Source organism: Ursus americanus, chromosome 25, assembly GCF_024610735.1.
Source record: "Ursus americanus isolate L20-20 chromosome 25, mUrsAme1.1.p, whole genome shotgun sequence".
Classification (NCBI taxonomy): domain Eukaryota; kingdom Metazoa; phylum Chordata; class Mammalia; order Carnivora; family Ursidae; genus Ursus; species Ursus americanus.
This window is the reverse complement of record NC_142151.1, coordinates 10,254,946-10,276,171: the sequence shown is the minus strand read 5'-3', so window position 1 is coordinate 10,276,171 and position 21,226 is coordinate 10,254,946. Positions and strand designations below refer to the sequence as shown.

The 21,226-nt window shown below is 40.5% G+C and overlaps 1 protein-coding gene across 1 annotated transcript in view; it reads left to right on the top strand.

The window, feature by feature from the left end:
- The window catches only part of LOC123781644 (alpha-2-macroglobulin), a 37,988-nt gene extending 22,695 nt beyond the window's left edge, over nucleotides 1-15,293 (top strand). Inside the window, exons 20-36 of the mRNA XM_045781285.2 lie at nucleotides 623-743; nucleotides 1,107-1,228; nucleotides 1,609-1,660; nucleotides 3,950-4,033; nucleotides 4,331-4,507; nucleotides 4,827-4,914; nucleotides 5,590-5,746; nucleotides 6,339-6,413; nucleotides 6,840-7,020; nucleotides 8,825-9,048; nucleotides 10,404-10,622; nucleotides 10,777-10,904; nucleotides 11,815-11,905; nucleotides 13,159-13,227; nucleotides 14,205-14,307; nucleotides 14,773-14,814; nucleotides 15,152-15,293. Coding sequence (XP_045637241.2) covers nucleotides 623-743; nucleotides 1,107-1,228; nucleotides 1,609-1,660; nucleotides 3,950-4,033; nucleotides 4,331-4,507; nucleotides 4,827-4,914; nucleotides 5,590-5,746; nucleotides 6,339-6,413; nucleotides 6,840-7,020; nucleotides 8,825-9,048; nucleotides 10,404-10,622; nucleotides 10,777-10,904; nucleotides 11,815-11,905; nucleotides 13,159-13,227; nucleotides 14,205-14,307; nucleotides 14,773-14,814; nucleotides 15,152-15,168 — 1,950 coding nt within the window. The 3' untranslated portion in view covers nucleotides 15,169-15,293. The remainder of the gene's footprint in view (nucleotides 1-622; nucleotides 744-1,106; nucleotides 1,229-1,608; nucleotides 1,661-3,949; nucleotides 4,034-4,330; nucleotides 4,508-4,826; nucleotides 4,915-5,589; nucleotides 5,747-6,338; nucleotides 6,414-6,839; nucleotides 7,021-8,824; nucleotides 9,049-10,403; nucleotides 10,623-10,776; nucleotides 10,905-11,814; nucleotides 11,906-13,158; nucleotides 13,228-14,204; nucleotides 14,308-14,772; nucleotides 14,815-15,151) is intronic.
- Nucleotides 15,294-21,226: the final 5,933 nt, after the last annotated feature.

The window sequence follows — 21,226 nt, the reverse complement described above, 5'->3', positions numbered from 1 at the left end:
GATGTGTTCACCCGAGAAGGAATGCTCTGAAAGGTATTCATATGTTGTAGAAGCTATGGTTGCTGATATCTCCATATACCTGCAAAGCTTCTGACTCTTACCCCAACCCCATAAGGTTAAGAAGCTCTCACAGTATGAAGATTTCTGACACGGTGAACAAAAATCAGTACGCTTCATTCTCATGTCTTAGATCCCCCAAGTTTTCGACTTCTGCATTCCAAATATTTAACTTTCATATATCATCATATGGCATTAATTAGATTAAACCTCACTTTAAAATTTATTTGCGAGCATCTTAATACCCATTTATAAATCTTGAATACTCTGCTGGGAGAGCCGAAGGAATGGTCGAGATCCCGGACCAAAGAAGCGCTCCCACGGGCAACATGCCGTCTTGACTTTTCCTCACCTCTTGTCCCGCCGCATGAAAGAGCAGATTACCCAAAAATACAAAGATTTCGATGTCAGATCCTCTGTAAGGTAGTCGATCTGCATTTCGATCATCTTCAGTATTAGGCAACCTAAAATCTAACCAATCCCCCAATATGCTTTATTTCAAACCATTCCTCCTTTGGTCCCCTTCTCCCTCTGAGCTGTCTCTTTGTCTCACATGTGGTTTCAGGTTGGTGTGCAGCTAGATCCGAATCCTGCATTCCTGGTCCAGGAGAAGGAACAAGAGTCTCACTGCATCTGTGGGAATGGCCGGCACACCGTGTCCTGGGCAGTAACGCCAAAGGCATTAGGTGAGGAACAGTCTCCTAGAGACAATTCTCTACTCAAGGATTGTACATATCAGCAGGATCCTTATATCTAGTGCTACTTCCCTCGGGCAAAGACCACACACCCCCTCCCCGCCATGGTAGGATATTTTTTCCTTTGTCTTTTATTCTAGGAAGTCTGGAAAACTGTCCCCACTTCCCTTATCTCCCTCTATCTCTGCCTTGGATTCTCAGGATCACTAGCCTCTAGTTGATGCTGCTTCCATTCCTGCTCCTATGTTTTTATAAAACAAAAAGAAGTTACAAAGCATTGAACACTTATAAATCTTGAGGTTTGGAAGCATAGAAAGAAGGAAATGGTGCTCATCCGTATTGGCGCTTTTTTAGGGAATGTGAATTTCACTGTGAGTGCAGAGGCACTGGAGTCTCAAGAGCCCTGTGGGACTGAGGTGGCGGTGGTCCCTGAGTTTGGAAAGAAAGACACCATCATTAAGTCCCTGCTGGTTGAGGTAAGTAAGCCCTCCCATTCAATAGGTCACTGTGAGCCAAAAAACAGTGGTGAGCTGAAGGTCCCAAGTTTTAGATGAGAAGGGCTAAATAATACATAATCACAGAATATTTCACAATATTCTCTCCTCTCTCTCTTTCTCTTTCTCCATCTCTCTGTTATCTCTGTCTCTGTCTTTCTCTCTTGATATTTACATAATTTTTCCTCACTTTCTCATCTATCAACCTGTCTCCTTCATAGTGCTTATACTTAGAGATTCGTTTATGTAATACATTTGGAAGTCAGCTCCAATTCTTCTCCTCACTATCAAGAAATTTGTGGTTCCACTATCGACATGCATGTCCATTCTCACCTCCACCTTTTCTTTCTTTCCACCTACAGCCTGAAGGACTAGAGAAGGAAGTAACGTTCAATTCCCTGCTCTGTCCGTCAGGTAAGAGTCATTCATCATAATTAGAATAGCATTGACTAAAGTTTCTGTAACAAGTTCAAAGAATCTTACATCTTATTCCTACACTTCCCTACGAGGTAAGACCCAAAGAACCATCAACCCATTTGATAAATGAGGCACCTGGTTCTTAGAGAAGCCATGTAATTTTATGAGGAGACTATCCCTAGCCCATGCTTTCTGAATTTTTATCTATTATAGCACCTGTACAAACACCCAATTGTCTTTCTGACCAGTGTATGACGTGGTTACATAGAAAGTGAGTAGAATCAAATAAATATTGCTAAAGGGAATGTCCCCTTGAATATTTAGTAATACAACATATGGTTAGCTGAATTCAAGCCACCGCCACATTGAATTTTGCATAGCCAACAGCATTCGATAATGGGACCATGCTATGTCCCAAAGAAAGAATTATCTTAGCCTGTACCATTGTTGTCGTGTCAATATTGGATGCCAATCTTGTACCTAATGCTCTATGAGTCATTTGAGAAGATACTAAAGAAACTCACACAGAAGAAGATATAACTTTATCTTGGTGGAGAATTTTCTAGTCTAAACAAAAATACAGAGACTTAGCACACTAAGAAACTTATCAACACAATGTGTTCTCACTTCAAACAATGTCAAATCAACATCATACATGAGTTTCTTGCCTTTCTCTGTCTACGTCCTAAGTTTTGTTTATTTTTATTATACTGTCAAGACTTCAAATATATAAAATGTGTTCTAAAAACGTATTGCCTGGTTGTTCAGCCTTATTTCTACATTTAAGTGAATTTGTCACCAAATCCTTTTATCATGGTGTTTATAGCAGCAATGTCCACAATAGTCAAACTATGGAAAAGCCTAGCAGTTCATCGAGAGATGAATGGATAAAAAAGATGTGAGATGGAATAATGGAATATTACTCAGCCATCAAAAAAATGAAATCTTACCATTTGTAACAACATGGATGGAACTAGAGGGCATTATGACAAGCAAAATAAGTCAATCGTAGAAAAACAATTATCATATCATTTCACTCATATGTAGAATTTAAGAAACAAACCAGAGGATCACAGAGGAAGGGAGGGAAAGATAAAATAAGACAAAAATCAGAGAGGGAGACAAACCATAAAAGACTCTTAACTATAGGAATCAGAGGTGCCTGGGTGGCTCAGTGGGTTAAGCATCTGCCTTCAGCTCAGGTCATGGTCCCAGGGTCCTGGGATCAAGTCCCACATTAGGTTCCCTATTCAGTGGGGAATCTACTTCTCCCTCTCCCTCTGCCCCCTCCCCAACTTGTGCTCTCTCTCTTGCTTGTTCTCTTTCTCTCTCTCTCTCAAGTAAATAAATAAAGTCTTAAAAGAAAAATTATAGGAAACAAACTGAGGGTTCCTGGAGGGGAGTGGGAGGTGGGGGAGTTTAACTGGGGGATGGTCATTAAGGAGGGCACGTGATCTCATGAGAACTAGGTGTTATATACAACTGATGAAAAACTGAACTCTTCCTCTGAAACTAATAATACATTATATGTTAATTAACTGAATTTAAATTTAAAAAATAGTAGGCACTGTTCTGTACAACATAATCCTCTTGCATAACTGAAATTGTATATCCTTCAAAAGTTTCAATATTAATTTCATGAGGAAGGGGATGCAGCATGAAGATAAATACTACATTTCTCTTTCATCATCCTATAATTTACCAATACTAAAACAACAGTAAATGTATGCCTATCAGCAGCAATTATTATATTTCCGGAGACTCAAACACTGTTCATCTTCACCCCCACTTCCATGTCTAGGGCTTCCATAAAAATACTATCTTCATATCTGGTGAAATTTGATGGCAATAAGGACAGAGCATTATTGTAGAATTCAGGAAATTTCAGAGATTTTTCTTTTGCTTATGTATACATTAGGGTATTTTTCATTAAACTTTTGAGTAAAGAGGGTGGGGATGAACACTAAACCGATCGTCTTGTGATAACCATCTCATGCTAGCCACAGGATGCCTACAACGGAGTCACAACATCATGGGCATTTCTCAATCTGTATCCTTCTTTTGGAATGCTCTCAATGTAAGGGAGGAAAAGAGAGATAAGGAAGGAGAATTTCTGGAAATCTCAGAATCCTGTTCATACACATTTAAAATATACATATTTTGAAAATAGAAATAGTAAAAGAGGGACAACTTTTCAGAACTTTAAGTGTAAGGCACAGTTCTGGCTTCTGGGTTTGGAGCTCTTCAAGAAAATACATGCAGAAATAATTTCCATTATTTGTCTAGGTGCTGAGGTGTCTGAACAATTACCTTTGAAGTTGCCAGAGAATGTAGTAGAAGAATCGGCCCGAGCCTCTGTCTCAGTATTGGGTAAGCTCCAACCCTAGTGAATTATTCTACTCTCTTGATAGTTTTTACTATTTTTCTTTTCCATAAATACTCGAAATCACAACTATAGTATTAACTTCAGCTCAGGTCAAGAACTTGGTTCTTCCCTCCTTCTTGGGGCTTGTATATTGCTCCCAATCATACTTCTGTCCCTGGACCACTCACCCTTCCTAAAAATCTTCATTTTTCAATCTTCCTAAAATTATTCCTTTCTTCTTAATGATTCAGATAGATTATAACCTATAAGCTTTATGATGTCCCATCTCTCCCATTCCCTAGGAGACCTACTGGGCTCTGCCATGCACAATATACAAAATCTCCTCCGAATGCCCTATGGCTGTGGAGAACAGAATATGGTCCTCTTTGCTCCCAACATCTATGTTCTGAACTATCTAAATGAAACACACCAGCTGACTCCAGAAGTCATGTCCAAGGCTGTTGGCTACCTCAATACTGGTGAGTGACTAAATGAGTGAGTGAAGACTTCACAGTGTTATTTTAACAATAGCTTGGGTTTCCCAGTAGGTTTGAGTTACTTAGCAATTCTGTGGTATGTTAGCTTATTACAGTATCGTAGTTACTATGATAAGAATGACAGTTAATTTTATGGTTATCACCCAGTGTCCAACCTCTAATACTAAATGTTTAGGACTCAGAAACTTGTAACATCTGACAGCAAAACTTAAGAAATATCACAAGAGAGACCAAAGCATTTTAGTAATTTCTCTGGCTACAACACAGTCTGTCGTATTGTTTCATCAGCCTTCCATTTCAGGTTACCAGAGACAGCTGAAGTACAAGCACCATGATGGCTCCTATAGCACCTTTGGGGAGAACTATGGCAAGAGTGAGGGCAATACCTGGTAAGGGATAGACAGTTTTTCAAAGTCCTATTTTTGTACCAGCTCTTTTACATATATTATCACAATTATACTCATAGTAACCTTATCAGATATGTATTATTAAACCTATAGTTGGTTGTACTCGACAAATACACCAAGGGCAGCAAGGTAACAAGCAGAAACGCTGACATGTGTATGTTAGATTTGTCACCCAAATTCATCCTGTTAATAATAACCAGGGTATTCTTTCTAAAATAGCTATTTTTTTGAGAGAGAGAGCACACGTTCAAGCCCTGTGTTGGGCTCCACGGTGGGTGCAGAGCCTACTTAAAAATAAATGAATAAATAAAACCCCTAGGGCAAAGCAAAGCAGTTCGAAGTTATTCAACCTTCTTAATGAGAAGATTCTGCCACCTACAGAAGGAAATCTCTAAAGGAAGAAAGTCTTACTCAAATAAGTAAAAATAGCATCAGAAGTACTTAGACTCTCTGTAGCAAGGAGAAAATGAGTCAGCAAGGAAATATTAGACGTAGCAGACGAATCAAGCAGTCTAAGGGAGATGGGAGTTCTAAGTACACAGAACACCTGTCGGGTGACTCACATCAAGCTGGACAGTGTCATACGAAGCCTTTTCTGCACCACAGTCATAAAACTATTGTAACAACATAAACATCATCACCCCTCCCACCGCTCAGGCTCACTGCCTTTGTACTGAAGAGTTTTGCCCAGGCTCGAGCCTATATCTTCATCGATGAAGCACACATCACCCAAGCCCTCACCTGGCTCTCCCAAAAGCAGAAGGACAATGGCTGTTTCAGGAGTTCCGGGTCTCTGCTCAACAATGCCATTAAGGTGAAGTGTTCTTGGAGTTAGTTTTTTGGGTTTGGTTTGGTTTGGTTTTGTTTAATAAGATTTTATTTATTTATTTGAGAGAGAGAGAGAGCAAGAGAGCACAAGCAGGGGGAGGAGCAGAGGGAAAGGGAGAAGCAGGCTCCCTGCTGAACAGGGAGCCCAATGCAGGACTCGATCCCAGGACCCCAGGATCATGACCTGAGCCAAAAGCAGATGCTCAGCCCACTGAGCCACCCAGGCACCTCCGAGTGAGTTTTGATTTGTCCATTTATGATGTCTACAATGATGAGAGGAAGTAATAATGTAGGAATCCCTTAGCAAAGGTAAATACATACATACATACCATACATACATTAAATAAATAAATAAATAAATAAATAAATAAATAAATAAATAAATAAATAAATAAATAAATCAACTGGATAGTACCAAGAAGGAGGGGATGGAACTTCGGTTGAGTGTGATCATTTACCCCAAGGGGATGAATACGGGTAAGGATAAATTCCATGACACAGCAGAAAGCGAAGAGCTGATGAGGAGCATTCTCAGAAGCTAAATCACTCAAATCTCCCTCTCTCATTCACACTTACAGGGAGGAGTGGAAGACGAAGTGACCCTCTCCGCCTACATCACCATTGCCCTTCTGGAGATCCCTCTCCCCGCCACTGTAGGTACCACCTCATCCCCCTGCTGAGCCTAGTTCTGGATGCAATGAAACTGCTGCCCTGATGTCAGAACCATCTCCCGGCTAAAAGTCAAGTGTCAGCCTTCCTTTCATGCCATGACAGTGCTCCGCAGATCAACAGAAAACTTGGTCAATCCATTACGAAAGATTTACACTATCCCAGTGATGCTCCTAGGCTATTTCTCCCCTATGGACCTCCCACTACTGCCGTATACACACCCAGAATGAATTCTAAAAATATGGTCTGTGTTCCTGCCTTATGAAAGCAATAACATAAAGATACATTCTCTCTATCCACAAGAATCAGAATAGATGGACACCTGCATTTGAAGAATGATCTGTGCTTACCTGGGAGCGCTGACATCCGTGTTCACAAAGCTTGGTTCCCTCCTTGTTCTCCCTCCCCAGCACCCCGTTGTCCGCAATGCCCTGTTCTGCCTGGAGTCAGCCTGGAAGTCAGCAAAGGAAGGACCCCATGGAAAGCATGTCTACACCAAGGCACTGCTGGCCTATGCTTTTGCCCTGGCAGGTAACCAGGACAAGAGGAGAGAGACGCTCGACTTACTTCATGGGGAAGCTGTGAAGGAAGGTGAGCGCACATCTGAGATCTCCCATCCCCCATTCTCTGTATCAAGAACTGTACTGCAAACCCCCCACACACCTACGTCTTATGATCCCTCTCCCCTCTCTTCTTTTGTCTATATCACTAGAAAATCTGGGATCTCTTCAGCCAGTCACACGTCAAAAGATAAGAGGCAGTGTACTGTAGCAGTGAGAAGCTGAGCCTCTGGAGACTAGCTCCAAAACGTTTTACCTGTGAGGCCTTGGGCAAGTCACTTACCTTGGCTGTGTTTCGGGTCCTTCCTCAGTAAAATGGGGAAAGTAATAGTATTTACCTCACAGGGTTGTGTCAATATTAAATGAATTAATACAAGCGAAGCACTTAGTAGACTATATGGTACAGAGTAAGTGCTATAAAAGTATTACCTGTTATGATTACAATAGCCATTCTTACCCGACCTTTACCTGGTGCATCATACCATCTTAAACATAAGAAAAGAGTGAAGGAAGTAACCCCATGAATAAATTCTGCTATTTTATGCTCATATTACAAGTCTGATGATGATGACAAATCTATTCATATTCACACAATATTCCTATGTATACAGTGGTCTTGTATAAGGGGTCAAAGAAATAGAAAATAGAAATGCAAATAATATTTTATCCAATAAACCACATCCTACCTTTCGCCCTTGACTGTGCCATTAATTGCTTATTCTTAAAACATATAGGAATATTTCAGATATACAAAAAGGCAAAAAGAATGATTAGCAAACCACTTTATACTTTCCTCCCAGCTTAAGAAATACAAAATTACCAGTGCAGGAAAAATTCCCTGTGTACCACTCCCACCCCCAAAGGTAACCTTTATCCTGAATTTGTCATTACAGTTTCCATGGGTTTCTTTATTTTTCCTACCTATTTCTAAACAATATTGAGAATTGTTATGGTTCTTCATCTTTAGATTAAACAGTATCACACTTTGGAGTATTTCTGCATCTTGTTTTCTTGTCCGTTTGTCTGCCTTTTGGTTTTGACATTCAACCTTGTGCTAATAGGAATCTCCTATATGAGTGTCATTGTTTCCACTGCTACATAACACATGGCGACATACACATAGCTCGTAATTTATATTAAGGAGTCTCTCCTCATGGATCTCTTCTCGTGTCTCATTTGTGGCTATTGCAAACCATGCTGCAGTGAACGCTCACCCACCTGCCTCCTTGTACCTGTGTGCGAGTTTCTCTGAGTTATCCTTCTGGAAGTGAATTGCTGATTAGTAAGCTGAGCACATCGTGCCCTTTGCTGGGTATTCCCAAATTGCTCTCCAAAGAGCAGTTTCCATCCCATAGCAGTGTAAACCCGTTCCCATTATTTCACATCCTTGTCAGCTTTGGTATTTTAAGGATTATGTATTTTTTTCTGGCCTAATGAGTAGGAACTCCACGTCATCTGTGATCCTCACAAGAAACCTCTATAGAAAAATTTATAGAAAATTTAACAAAGCTCAGATAAGGCCTGGAGAGGACCACAAAGAGGAAATCACCGCAATCGGTGAGGGAACTTGTTCTTCACTGTCTCCCCAACAACCCAACCGTAGCAACCATTTGAAAACTTCGCTGGCTGTGGGCTTTGACTCCAGCAACATCATCTGCCTTCGGCTGGCCCAAACAGACCAAGTTCAGATTCACACAGAAAGGAGACCAGGCAGACAATAAGGTTCAAGACAATATAATTGGAATGCACTCCTCACTTCAGCTCCGGCTTAGGTACTTTCACCTTTAATTAAATAAGAATACGTAGTCACTCATAAATCTTTTTCTCAACTCCAGATAATTCCGTCCACTGGGAGCGACCTCAGAAACCCAGGGCACCCGTGGGGCATTTTTACCAACCCCCGGCTCCCTCAGCTGAGGTGGAGATGACGTCCTACGTGCTGCTGGCTTACCTCACGGCCCAGCCTGCCCCCACCTCAGAGGAGCTGACTTCCGCCGCACGCATCGTGAAGTGGATCACAAAGCAACAGAATTCCCAGGGGGGCTTCTCCTCCACCCAGGTCTGTATTTACCAGAACTTTTGACTTCACCTTTAGGTGACAAAAGTTTTGAACAAAATATAAAGACGCGCAAGAAGAAAACTGAAACTGAGAATAACTTGAATGAGGAAAATATTACTAGCATCCAAGGATAGTGAGAAATAAGGGAAAATGACAGTCAAAGAGGGCTAAAAAGAAAATGCCTGCAATTCTGGCACCCCATCCTTGTTATCACGGCCCCCTCCTCCCGATAATGACTCTACCTCCCTAAAGAAATGGAACCCGGGATGCAAGGGTCGCAGCAGGATGAATAAAAAAGAAATCTACCTTCTGGAATCTTCTGGAAGTTCTAAGAGTGCCTTTCAAACTGTTCCAGGAATGCTATTCAAAACCCAATAATCTCTCTTTGCAAATCTCTCCATTTGTAGGTCCCCTTTAACTGGCTTATTTCAAAGCTGACAACATTTTACGCTTCCACTATTCACCTCTTACTATACAAACATCTGTTCACCAGGAACATGAAGAATTTTCTTTACTGCGCCAACATCCTGAGCCTAACTATATAATCTTACATCTTAAAAATTCATCAATATGTACACAGCAGGATGTTTCATCTTCAGGGAATTTAGAGGTTAGCCTATAGACTAAATCTAAAAGAGAAAGAAAATGTGAAACATCTTTTTTCCATTGTATTTAATCTCTTATTTTGCCATATGAATGGAAAGAACTGAACACTTTTATTAAGGCAGTTATTCTTTCTCAGAAATCTATTATTTAAAGACTGTCATTCGGGTCCAATGCTGATGAGAATTGAGAATATGACATGTGGGGGTGGGAGGAAACCAGACTTCCAATAAAAAAGGGAGAGCCAAAAAATGTCAATAAATCAAGAAGATAATTATAATTAAGCATGACCCTGATCGTGGCTGCAAAGGACCTTGGACTTTCTCAGGGCACTGACCTCAGCAGCAGAGCAGAGTTTAATCTGGGTGAGAGCCAGACTGAACTTTGAGTGGTGGCAGGTATGACAACAATTATCAAGGAAGACCTCTTAGGCAAATAGCTAATGTCAATAAATGATTCCCATTCATGTATATTTTCCACATTCTTTATCCCGCAAGTATTTATAGATGGAAAAAGATCGATGTTCTGAGAAATAAAATAAGCTTCTAAAGCATTCAGTCCAAGGCAGATTTGGGAATGTTATGGTCCTACTTAAGGATTGTAATCAATCTTGAAATTAGAACTCCAGTATTTAAGTAGTGAGGGAAGCAGGAAAGAGGAAATCAAAGCCCCTGTTGTGGCAGCTGACATGGGCCTTTGGGCCCTCAGAACGTTACCAGGCCTACGAAGATTCTCTCACTCGTCTCTTCCAGGACACAGTGGTGGCTCTCCAGGCCTTGTCCAGATATGGAACAGCCACCTTCACCAGGACTGGGAAGCCCGCACAGGTGACCGTCCAATATTCTGGGACATTTGTCACAAAATTCCAAGTGGACGACGACAACCGCCTGTTACTACAGCAGACCTCATTGCCAAAGGTGCCTGAGGAATACACCATGACGGTGACAGGAGAAGGCTGTGTCTACCTCCAGGTGAGACTTGGGCCACGTAGGGGCAGAGGGTCCACTTTACCCGTTCCCACCGAAAATCCCTGACTCAGCAAATGATAGGGCAAATCAGAGAAAGAGTTGAGGAAGTTGGGAAAAGAAGAGAGAAACACAGATTTTTGTCTTCGGTGTTCCACAGACATCCTTGAAATACAACATTCTGCCAGAAAAGGCAGAGTTCCCATTTGCTTTGGAGGTGCAGACGGTGCCCCAAACTTGTGACGGACCCAAAGCCCACACCAGCTTCCAGATCTCACTGAATGTCAGGTAAGACCTCTGACTGAATCATCTAAGTCTGGGCATGACAACCAGTCCTCTTACTGGAATTCCTCATTAAGCTGAGCAGTGTGGCAGTAAATGTTTGCACTACGTTTGTTGAAAAAGCTGTGTGTCTTCATGCTCGTACAGATTTCTGCATGGTGGGGTATACCTACATTGTGCATCCCCTGCCTCCAGAGCCTAGGATTGTCGAACCTCATTACTTAAAGGTTAATTCCCCTCTATAATAACTTAAAAAGAGCATTAGCCCTTGCCTCTGACCTGGATTCCTGATTTAATTCTCATGTAATCGAGTCATTCTCTGATTTCATTCTGTTGTAATGAAATTCTGTATTATCCTTGCTCTATCCAGGGCAGAGACGGAGAATTCCTGAAAAGCATGAATAGAAGGAAGTAGTGACTCCCTAGTTAGAATTCCTACTGGCAATAACTAAATCTCAGATTATATACAAAATAATCAATTTGGGGGGGGCGGAATAGATATACAGGCAGCAGTATTCAAATGGCTCCAGGGCTTACGAAAAAATGTATCTGTCCGCAAGAATATTTTAACCTGGATGGGGATACTATTCAGGAAGAAAAGTTAAAGTATATGTAACAAATAACTGGCAGAGAGTAGAGGTCTCAGACCCAGCTCCGCGTCGCGTGCTTTCTCAAACGCACAGCCTCGAGCCCACACACATGAAGCCCTGATTCATCAGATCTAGGGTCCAGCCTGGTCTTCGTGGCTTTAACAAATTCCCCGGAGATTCTAATGCACAACCGTCTTCCACCTGGGTAGGATATTTAGGAAGACTTCCGTGTACGTTGAGGGCTGTGAGGGCTTGCTCTGGGCATAGGAAAAGAGACTGTTTAATATCACAGAAAACCCTAATTCCTTTCTTCCCTGAATCTTTAGTTACATCGGGAGTCGTCCCGTCTCCAACATGGTGATTATTGATGCGAAGATGGTGTCCGGCTTCATTCCCCTGAAACCAACAGTGAAAATGGTAGGTCTAGTGGACACCCAGGGGGCTCTATTTTATTTAACATTTTAGGTATCTCCAGACTAAGAAAGTTTTAAAATATTTTAAATCACTTCTATGAAAGACTAATAATTTCTCCAAAGTCAGAAATAGAATTAAACATGTTTGTATATGGGTTTTTTGGTGTGGTTTTTTTTTTTTTTTTTCTCGTTAAATTTTGTTTTAATGGGTCTCAAAATTCTGTGACAGATTTTTGGTCAAGTTGCTCCTATTAGAAAGTACTCATTTTAAAAACTAATAAGTTAAAACTCACACACACACACACACACACACACACACATACATATACAAATGGTCCACAAAACGTTCTCTCTTCCCTCTGAAGGTTTTCCAAGGCATTTTTATTACTAACCCATCTTCCTTTATACTTATATGGCCAATTGAGACAAACAGTACTGTGATCATTCTTCCCCAACTGGTCAGGACCGGGGTGGCGGGTATTAGGGATACTAATTCATTTAGCCTTCTGAGCTTTCTGGGCGGACGTGGTGACCTTGCCAGCTCCAGCAGCCTTTCCGTCCTCTGCTTTGATACACCCACAGGGACTGTCTGTTTCATGTTACAAACAGCTCTCTTCTAGGAGCCGCACCTACTGGAAGAATGTCAGCACGTTCCCGCTTTCATGGAGCTTAGACTCTTAAGGAGACAAAGCTTAGGGGCGCCTGGCTGGCTCGGACAGAAAAGAATGAGACTCTTGATCTCAGGGTCATGAGCTTTGAGCCCCGCGTTTGATGTAGAGATTACCTAAATAAATAAAACTTAAAAAAAAAAGAAGATAAAGCTTATGCACCAGTGGGGAAAAAATATGAAAATGACCACTAGACATAAACTATAATTATTACAGAAGTTCAGAGAAAAATAAGATTGCTGTAAGTTAGAACAAGCAAAAAAAGTTTGGAAAAAACCCTCCTTTGTGAAGGAATCGAATGTACATTGAACATCGAAATTTGGAAAATTCCTAAGTTTAGGATACTTATTTCCCTTATTTTCAGATATATCCATTCTACACATATGTCATGTGTCATACTAATACCAAACCCTGCATCCCAATTATCTTATATTTTCAATTTAAAAACATTATCATCTTCACTTACCAAAAATCACTTGAAAAAACTTTACCCTCAGGCTTAATTTGGTCATAAAAATTCTTCTTTTCTCTGGCTTTCCCAGAGGTTTAATCTGTTTATTAACATTTGTGATGTATTAATTTTCTTCAGCTTGAAAGATCTAACCACGTGAGCCGAACAGAAGTCAGCAACAACCATGTTTTGATTTATCTGGATAAGGTGAGAGCCCTGCCAATCTAGTTGCAAAAAATATATAGATAATAATCTCTCTTGGGGAGCTAAACTAATCCTAACCTACGGGCAGTGAATGAAGGCGTTATCGCCTCCGTGGCAAAAATTTGAGCGTTCTAATATTAATTCCAGTAAATATTCTCCTCTCCTTTATTTGCATTTCATGTGAGACTATGGGAAGAAATGGTTTATTATAATATTGGAATATGAATACTTCTTATACCTCATAAGCAAAAAATTCTCTGCACAATGTGTTTATGTCCATAAGCTGTTTTGAAGACACCGAGTAATATGAGGAAGAAACGCAATGGTAAACCCAGTGGTTTCTTCCTTACATTATTATATCAACATAATAATTGATGTTATATATTATATGTGTATATATTATATCTCAAATATATCAATTATGTAACTCACATCTCAATTATTATATCAACAGTATAAAAGGGGAAAATACTGTCCATTTCAGCAAGGAAGCACCATAAAATGATAAGATCAGTCGGCCAATAAACCCATCTCATTTTGTTGATACGTGTTCTAACGTAATTTATTCATTCATATATTAATGGACATTATAGTTGGCAAGTTTTGTGAAATTTTAATAAGGCTGTAATGATAGACCTTTTACATGACTTTTAAGTCAATACAGTATTTCTACAAGATAGAGTAGGAAAGCTATACCACATCTCTAGATATGTAAAAATGAACATCACCATTCAACCAACAAAACCATGTATCATTCACCCCCTATGAACAGAGCCCATGTACAGTACTGGTAGGCGTATATAAATTGTTTGGGTGATTTAAGAAAAACTTAGGGATGGTTTCATTCACCCTGGGAGCTTTTTGTACAACTTAAGGACACTGTTAGTTGATTAAAAGGTTGTTCCCTCCAAAAGTAGATGAATAATTAAACTCGCCCAATGAAGAGAGAAGAAGGCTTGTAATTCCCTTTTGCTTTCTAGGTGACAAATCAGACACTCAGCTTGTCCTTCATGGTTCTGCAAGATGTCCCAGTGAGAGAGCTGAAGCCAGCCATAGTGAAAGTCTATGACTACTATGAGACAGGTGAGTGTGAACAACTTTGACTTAGACATTACATTTCTGATCACAAAAATGTAGATTTGAGAACTGTGTGGGGGCAGCTTATTGCATGGTCCTTTCATTGTCTCCATCAAGTCTGACTCTTCTCTGTGTTCTGTACATACATTGCAGCAACTCCCTCTCGTGTAAGTACATCACCTCCTAATACAGACCACCTGTCGGATATTTAGTTCCCTTTTCTTCAGATCAATCAACTGTAAGACAACATGAGACTTAAATAAGTATAATATCTGAACTGTCTTTTGAAAGTTTAGAGGAGAGAAATACACTATACTTGAAGAGTTAACGTTATACAACAGCAAGCAACGCATAGATGATGCTGATGTTGCCCATACAATTCTGCCCGTAATAAAAGATCTTTAACGGACCTGTAACCCATAAGCGTTTGCTTTCCCTCTCACTTCACCTAATGGTTTTGTTCTTATTCAGATGAATTTGCAATTGCTGAGTACAGTGCTCCGTGCAGCCAAGGTAAGTAATGCACACTCTTCCAGCTGCAGTCAGACCCCCCTGCCTTGTCTCTTGTATGTCCTCCAGAAAATTCTGGCCCCTAGTTTTTGTAGACATCATCTTGCTCACAGTGCAACTTATTATAGAAAAATGCATTTATTGGGAAAAGGCCACTGACGATCAAACTTCAGATAGCTCATAGGATTATTTACCGGATACTTATAAGTAATAAATCTCATTTCCCACTATACTAATCAGGCTTCCTTAGACGGTATGCTACCCATATCTAAGGGATAGAATATTCGCTGCTCGGGAAACCCGAGTCCATCTTGATTCTCTCTTCTTTCCACTATCACAGATCATGGAAATGCTTGAAGACCACGACAGTGAAAACTGCTTTGCTGGGGTCCCTGTTTCACAGACTGACATTTCTGTGGAAGAAAAGAATTTTTGTTATCTATGAAGATTTGAAATAAACCTTTTTTTCTGGTCAATCTTTATCACTGTTTCCTCTTTCATTCAATAAACATTTATTACATTTCCATATAATTCCCAATAGAATCCTGAGATTAAAAATTCATAGCAATCAAGGGTTGAGGGACGTCAGAAAATGAAAAATATTATAGCGATGTTGGTCTGAGTAGGTCTCATTAGCAGGTGCAAGGAAAGTACTGGGTTATGTACTAGGAGAGTGGGAAGGGTATTTGGTTACAGGAATACCCTAAGAAAAAGCCAGAGAGTATTTTAGGAGAAAATAAGGCTGTCTGGCCTAGAAAAGACCTTCCACATTAAAGGGACATAATGAAATACAATGCCAGATAAGTCACATTGGGAGGCAGCGTCATTAGTTGGGACTTCACCTGAACTGGGGTTACGTGTCCTCAGAACCAAATCTGCCATGGACTGATACAACCGATTAGTCAACTAACCGTGGGTCTCAGATTCAATAAAGGATGACAGATGGAAAATGTGGATGACACATTAGAAGCGAGCTCTCTTAGGGGCACCTGGATGGCTCAGTCGGTCGAGTGTTGGACTCTTGATTTTGGCTCAGGTCATTATCTTGGGGTCATGGGATCGAGCCCCATATGGGGCTCCGTGCTGGGCGTGGAGTCTGCTTGGGATTCTCTCTCCTTCTCCCTCTGCCCCTCCCCCTAACTCCCTCTCTCAAAAAAAAGTGAGCTGTCTTAGAAGAAAGGATATATAGGATTCAAAAGCCCAAATAAGAGTGTTATATTGAAGCATTTTTTTGCCAGAACTTCAAGCCAGGATCAAAGGATAGGTGTAAACTCAGGGAAGAATTCAGAGGCAGAAATCGGTGTCCCCACAATACCCACTCTCTACATTTTCTTTGTGGTAAGTATTCAAATCATTTATTGTATGGATGGAGGGGCAGAAGCCTCAAGAGTTCATAGAGATCTCTGGAGTTGTCCTAGGAGTCCAGGTCTGCCTTTGGGTTAGTTTGACTGAAGCTTGGATGGGATCAGCTAAACACTCTATAGGACTTTGAAGTTCAAGCATTCTTAGCTCTATCCCTGAACTGGGCAAAAGGAGAAGATAAAAGCTATCGCTGGATTCCACACATTCAAGAGCCCCCCAGCCCTACTTGAATCCCAGGTCACTTGCAAAGCTGCAACAGCACAGCAGAGGCCCCACGCAGGAAAACTCCCGGGGGTGATGAAGCACAAGATTTATTCAGCGCAAACTCGATAACCAGGGCCAAGCTAAAACCCTCCCAAAAACACAGGGAAGAAACGATTACCCTAATGGTGACGTGGTCAGGAACCTGGTTACCCTCTTCTGAGGATCATCTCCTTTCCACATTTGACATCATTTTCAGTGTGATGTGGTAGGAAAAGCACATGCTTTCAAAGATGTGGGAAATGGACTCAAAATGCAACCCTGCCACTTAGCACCTATGGAATCTTACCTGGTACTTAACTCTTCTCAAAACTCAACTTTCTCATCTGTAAAGAAGGAGAATATTATTACCCTCCACAAGTGTGTGTGAGGATGAGAAGCCAAAGGCCCTGCACAGAGCGGGCCTCGCTGGACCCAGCTGTGCTGACTGGACTCAGTGACCACCTCAGTTCCATCTGTGAAATGGGAACAGAAACAGCAACTATCACAGGAGACAGCGGTGAAAATGTGCCGAATCTAGTTCTTGACACGTACAAACTCTCAATAACTAAATGGTTGCGATTTGTAAATGATCTTTTACTTTTTTTAAGATTTTATTGATTTGAGAGAGAGAGAGTGCAAGCGAGAGCAGGAGCAGCAAGGAGAGGGAGAAGCAGGCTCCCCGTGAGCAGGGAGCCCGATGAAGGCTCGATCCCAGGACCCGAAGATAACCACCTGAGCCGAAAGCAGACGCCCGATCAATTGAGTCACCCAGGCACCCCTATTAAATGATCTTTTAAAGCCTGCCAGTAATAACATGATCTGTTCAAGGGAAATCTGTCCGGAAGTGGGGAAGTTCAAGGTTGTTTCTGAACAGTAATAACAATGCGCTGGAGAGCAATTAACCACAAAAAAGCAAATCTGAAATGACTTACCATTTAAAATATTACATTTTGAAGTCAAGTCATTTTCCCCAATTTCCTAAGCACAGAGCTGATAGAAATCTGAGACTTTAAATATATATTGGAAAATGCAAGTAATTGGGTTAATGTCCTTATATTCATTTTGCTGGCAGAGAAGGGAGCGGGGAGGTGACAGGGCAGGAGGAGGGGGACATCGGGCCTGAGCCTGGGGGGCTCCTGCAATGGTTTCTGAAATACGACACCAAAGACACAGGCAGTAAAAGAAAAGATAAGTAAACTGAACTTAGTTAAAATTAGAAACATTGTACATCAAAGGACACTGTCAAAAAGAGTGAAAAACAACCACACAGTGGGAGAAAATATTTGCAAATCGTAGATCTGATAGGGGTGTGACATCCAGAATATATAGAGAACTAGAGGTCAACAACAAAGACAGAAACAACCCAGTTTAAAAATGTCAAAGCACTTGAATAGAGATTTCTCCAAAGAAGATATAAAAATGGCAAATACATGCATGAAAGACATCAGTCATCAGGGAAATGCAAATCAAAACTACAATGAGATACCTCTTCATGCCTATAGGATGAGTAATGAAAAATAAAGGGGGGGAGTAACAATGGTTGCCCAGGATGTAGAGAAATTGTAACCCTTGTATATTGCTCCTGAGAATGTAAAATCCACAGCCACTACAAAAACACTTAGTGGTTCCTCCAAAGATTAAACACCGAATTACCATATGATTCAACAACTCCACTCCTAAGGGTATACCCCAAAGATTTGAAAACAGGAGCTCAAACAGATACTTGTACACCATTGTTCATAGCAGCATTATTCACAATAAGGTAGAAATCAAGTGTCCATCAACAGATGAATGGATAAACAAAATGTGGTACGTACTTGGGCTGGAACATTATCCAGCCATAAAAAGAACGAAGTTGATACACGCTACAACAGGAGGAAACTTGAAAACATTATGCTAAGTGAAGTAAGCCAGACACGAAAGGACAAACACTGTCTGATTCCACTTGTATGAAGTTAGCTAGAATAGGCAAACTCAGAGAGACAGAAGGTAAATGAGAGGCTACCAGGGGCAGGTGGAAGATGGGTGGGGGAGGAGCTTTGCTTAGTGAGCACAGAGTTTGTCTTAGGAATGGTGAAAAGCCTTCGGAAGTGGTGATGGCTGCACAACTTTGCGTATATAATTAATGCCACTGAATTGTACATTTAAATTATGGTTAAAATAGCAAATTTTATATTAACATTTTTACCACAATTTTTGAAAAGCAAAAAAAGAGAAACCACAGTTTGGATATTGAAATGGCTACATAAAATGTAGTATTGTGCAGTATAACACTATAGAACAGCTAAAATGAATTAACTGGCCCGTTGTACATGTCAACATGGCACCTAAAACCATCTGAGGGCTTCAGAGGGGAGGGGGTGGGGGAATGGGACAGGCTGGTGATGGGTAGTAAGGAGGGCACGTACTGCATGGTGCACGGGGTGTTATATGCAACTAATGAATCATCGAGCTTTACATCAAAAAATATATATTTATTTAAATAAACATGTTGGTAACAATTTAAAAAACCCACACAACTGGGAGAACAGAGCGAATTTCAGACTGATAGATGCATGGTGCTGCATTTATAGAGAAAAAACACACAGCAGTAATTTAGCTTTTCTCTTGGGATACATAGATGTATGTAAAATAGGGTTGTTGTTTTTTTTAATTCTAAGTATCTCTCTGGGGAGTATGGAAGACAGCAAATGGAGCGTTTGCCACAAAGGACTTTCCCTTCACTTGTAATTATCTTTTTTTTTTTCTTAAGTATGCATTAGTATATTATTTCTGTGCTTTTAAAATGGAATGAAAACTTTCTGGAGAGAAACTTAATAAGGTAACAGTGGATACTTCTAAAATGGAAAAGTAGAAGAGGAGGGACTGATGAATGGAAGCCTTTCTATTTTTCTCTTGAATCTTCTGCATTTTTACCCAGTGTGTATTCACATGTTACTTTTGTCATTTTCTGAATGCTGGCTTCCTTCACCACATTACGAGCAAATATTTAAGGGCTGAGACATTGTTATTACTACACAGGTGAAATGTGATGATGAATTTCTCTGATTCTTTATTAGTACCTTCAGAAACTCTTCTTCCATTTGATGAAATTCTTAATCTTTACACATAAATGGCAAATTTTACTCAGCTGGGGCAAGGAAGGAGAGAAGTCAGCAAAATCAGTGGTAAGTTTATGCGATCCCTTAGACAAAAAGATAAATACAATTGATTTGCATTTAAAATGTCCAGTGAGTCAGTTTGTTTAATTTGCCTTACAACTCCGAAGAAAGTTTAAAACAATAATAAAGCCTGGGTTTGGATTCCAGGTGTTGTCTGTTTTTGTTTTTCGCCCTCTATAACTGACCCCGTGCTTGTGGACTATCACAAAAGATGTCCTTCTTGCATCCTTAAAAAAAAAATGCAAGATGGCGGAGATATTAAACTCCCATAGTCAGAAATTTTGCAGGGGACTAAATGAGCCATTATTTTCACTGGACAATGGGCTTGGGTCATTTGGGGAATAGCATTAAAGAAACAAGATCTTAATGTTCAGAGGTTGACACGATTACCAAAGTATTTTATCTTTTATCACTTTTAGAAATGAATGAAATCACCTAAATTATCAAGTTCATTTTAAAAATAAACGAATTATAACTTGATGAATAACAATGGTCTGGAAAATGTTTATTAGGTTTTTCACGTTGTGTATTCAGATTAAGCTTCCAATTAAAAACAAGGACATAGAATTAACATCATAGCATAGTTGGGCTTGCATTCCGAGAAGAAAAAATCGGTCATGTCCAGTTACTGGGCTTTGTATTCGAAAGCAGTTAATCTTTAACCAGACGAAAGGTCCCTCAGCCACTGTAGGACTCGGGCAAAGTGCAGCTCCTGTACTCTTGTGTAATTTATTCCGGTAGAGTTCGAATACAAGGCCAAGAATCTTAGGATGCAAGAAGACAGGAATTAATCCAGCCACACAGTAATCGTTACCAAAAACAAACATTTCATGCAGTTGACTTGTGGCGTCTAACTTTATAATCCCTATTTGTGTCCAATCTCAAATATTCCTGCTTTCCGTTTCATGCTAATCAATCGTGCGTTCATTCAACAGAATTCAACAATTCATTAATCAACCACGATAGGGTCCAATAGGAAACAACAGACAAAAATCTCCACCTTCAGAGAGCTTATATTCTAGAGGGTGGAGAAAGATTTTAATAAAACAAAAATGTAAACAAGAAATTTAAATTGCAGATAAGAAATATTTCCTGCTGTGGTGGGAGGGTGGGGGAAGCGGGGAGAAAGACGGGGTGGGGCGTGGCTACAGCTCTGCTCAGGGGCTCGGCAAAGACCTCTGTAAGAAGTGGTGTTATAAGAGGAGACTTGTAAAAGGTGGGAAAATATTGCTCATTTTCCTGTCTCTGGTTCCTTGTCTTTCTTGTTCTTGATCTCTCTTCCTTCCTTCCTTCCACCTTTTCTCTCTATTCCTCTTAGCTAGAGACACTCATGGGATGAAGTAAGTATTCCAAACCTGTAGTCAAAGTCACAGGGGCTCTCTTCTCCAACAGAATTTTTACAAAGATTATCTAATATCTGTATTGTCTAGAGGTTAGTAAATTCCTTCCCTAGCAGACTTGCAACTATTCGCCGTCTCACCCCTGGGCACAGTGATAATAAGCAACTATGATTATCATGAGGGGGAGGGGAAAGAGGAGCTCCCACAGGATGTTGCTAACCTTGCACTCGGCACTGTGATAAGCACATTACGTGGCGTTCTTTCGCACCCTCACAGCCACCCCATGAGTGGATGGTATTACTGTTTGCA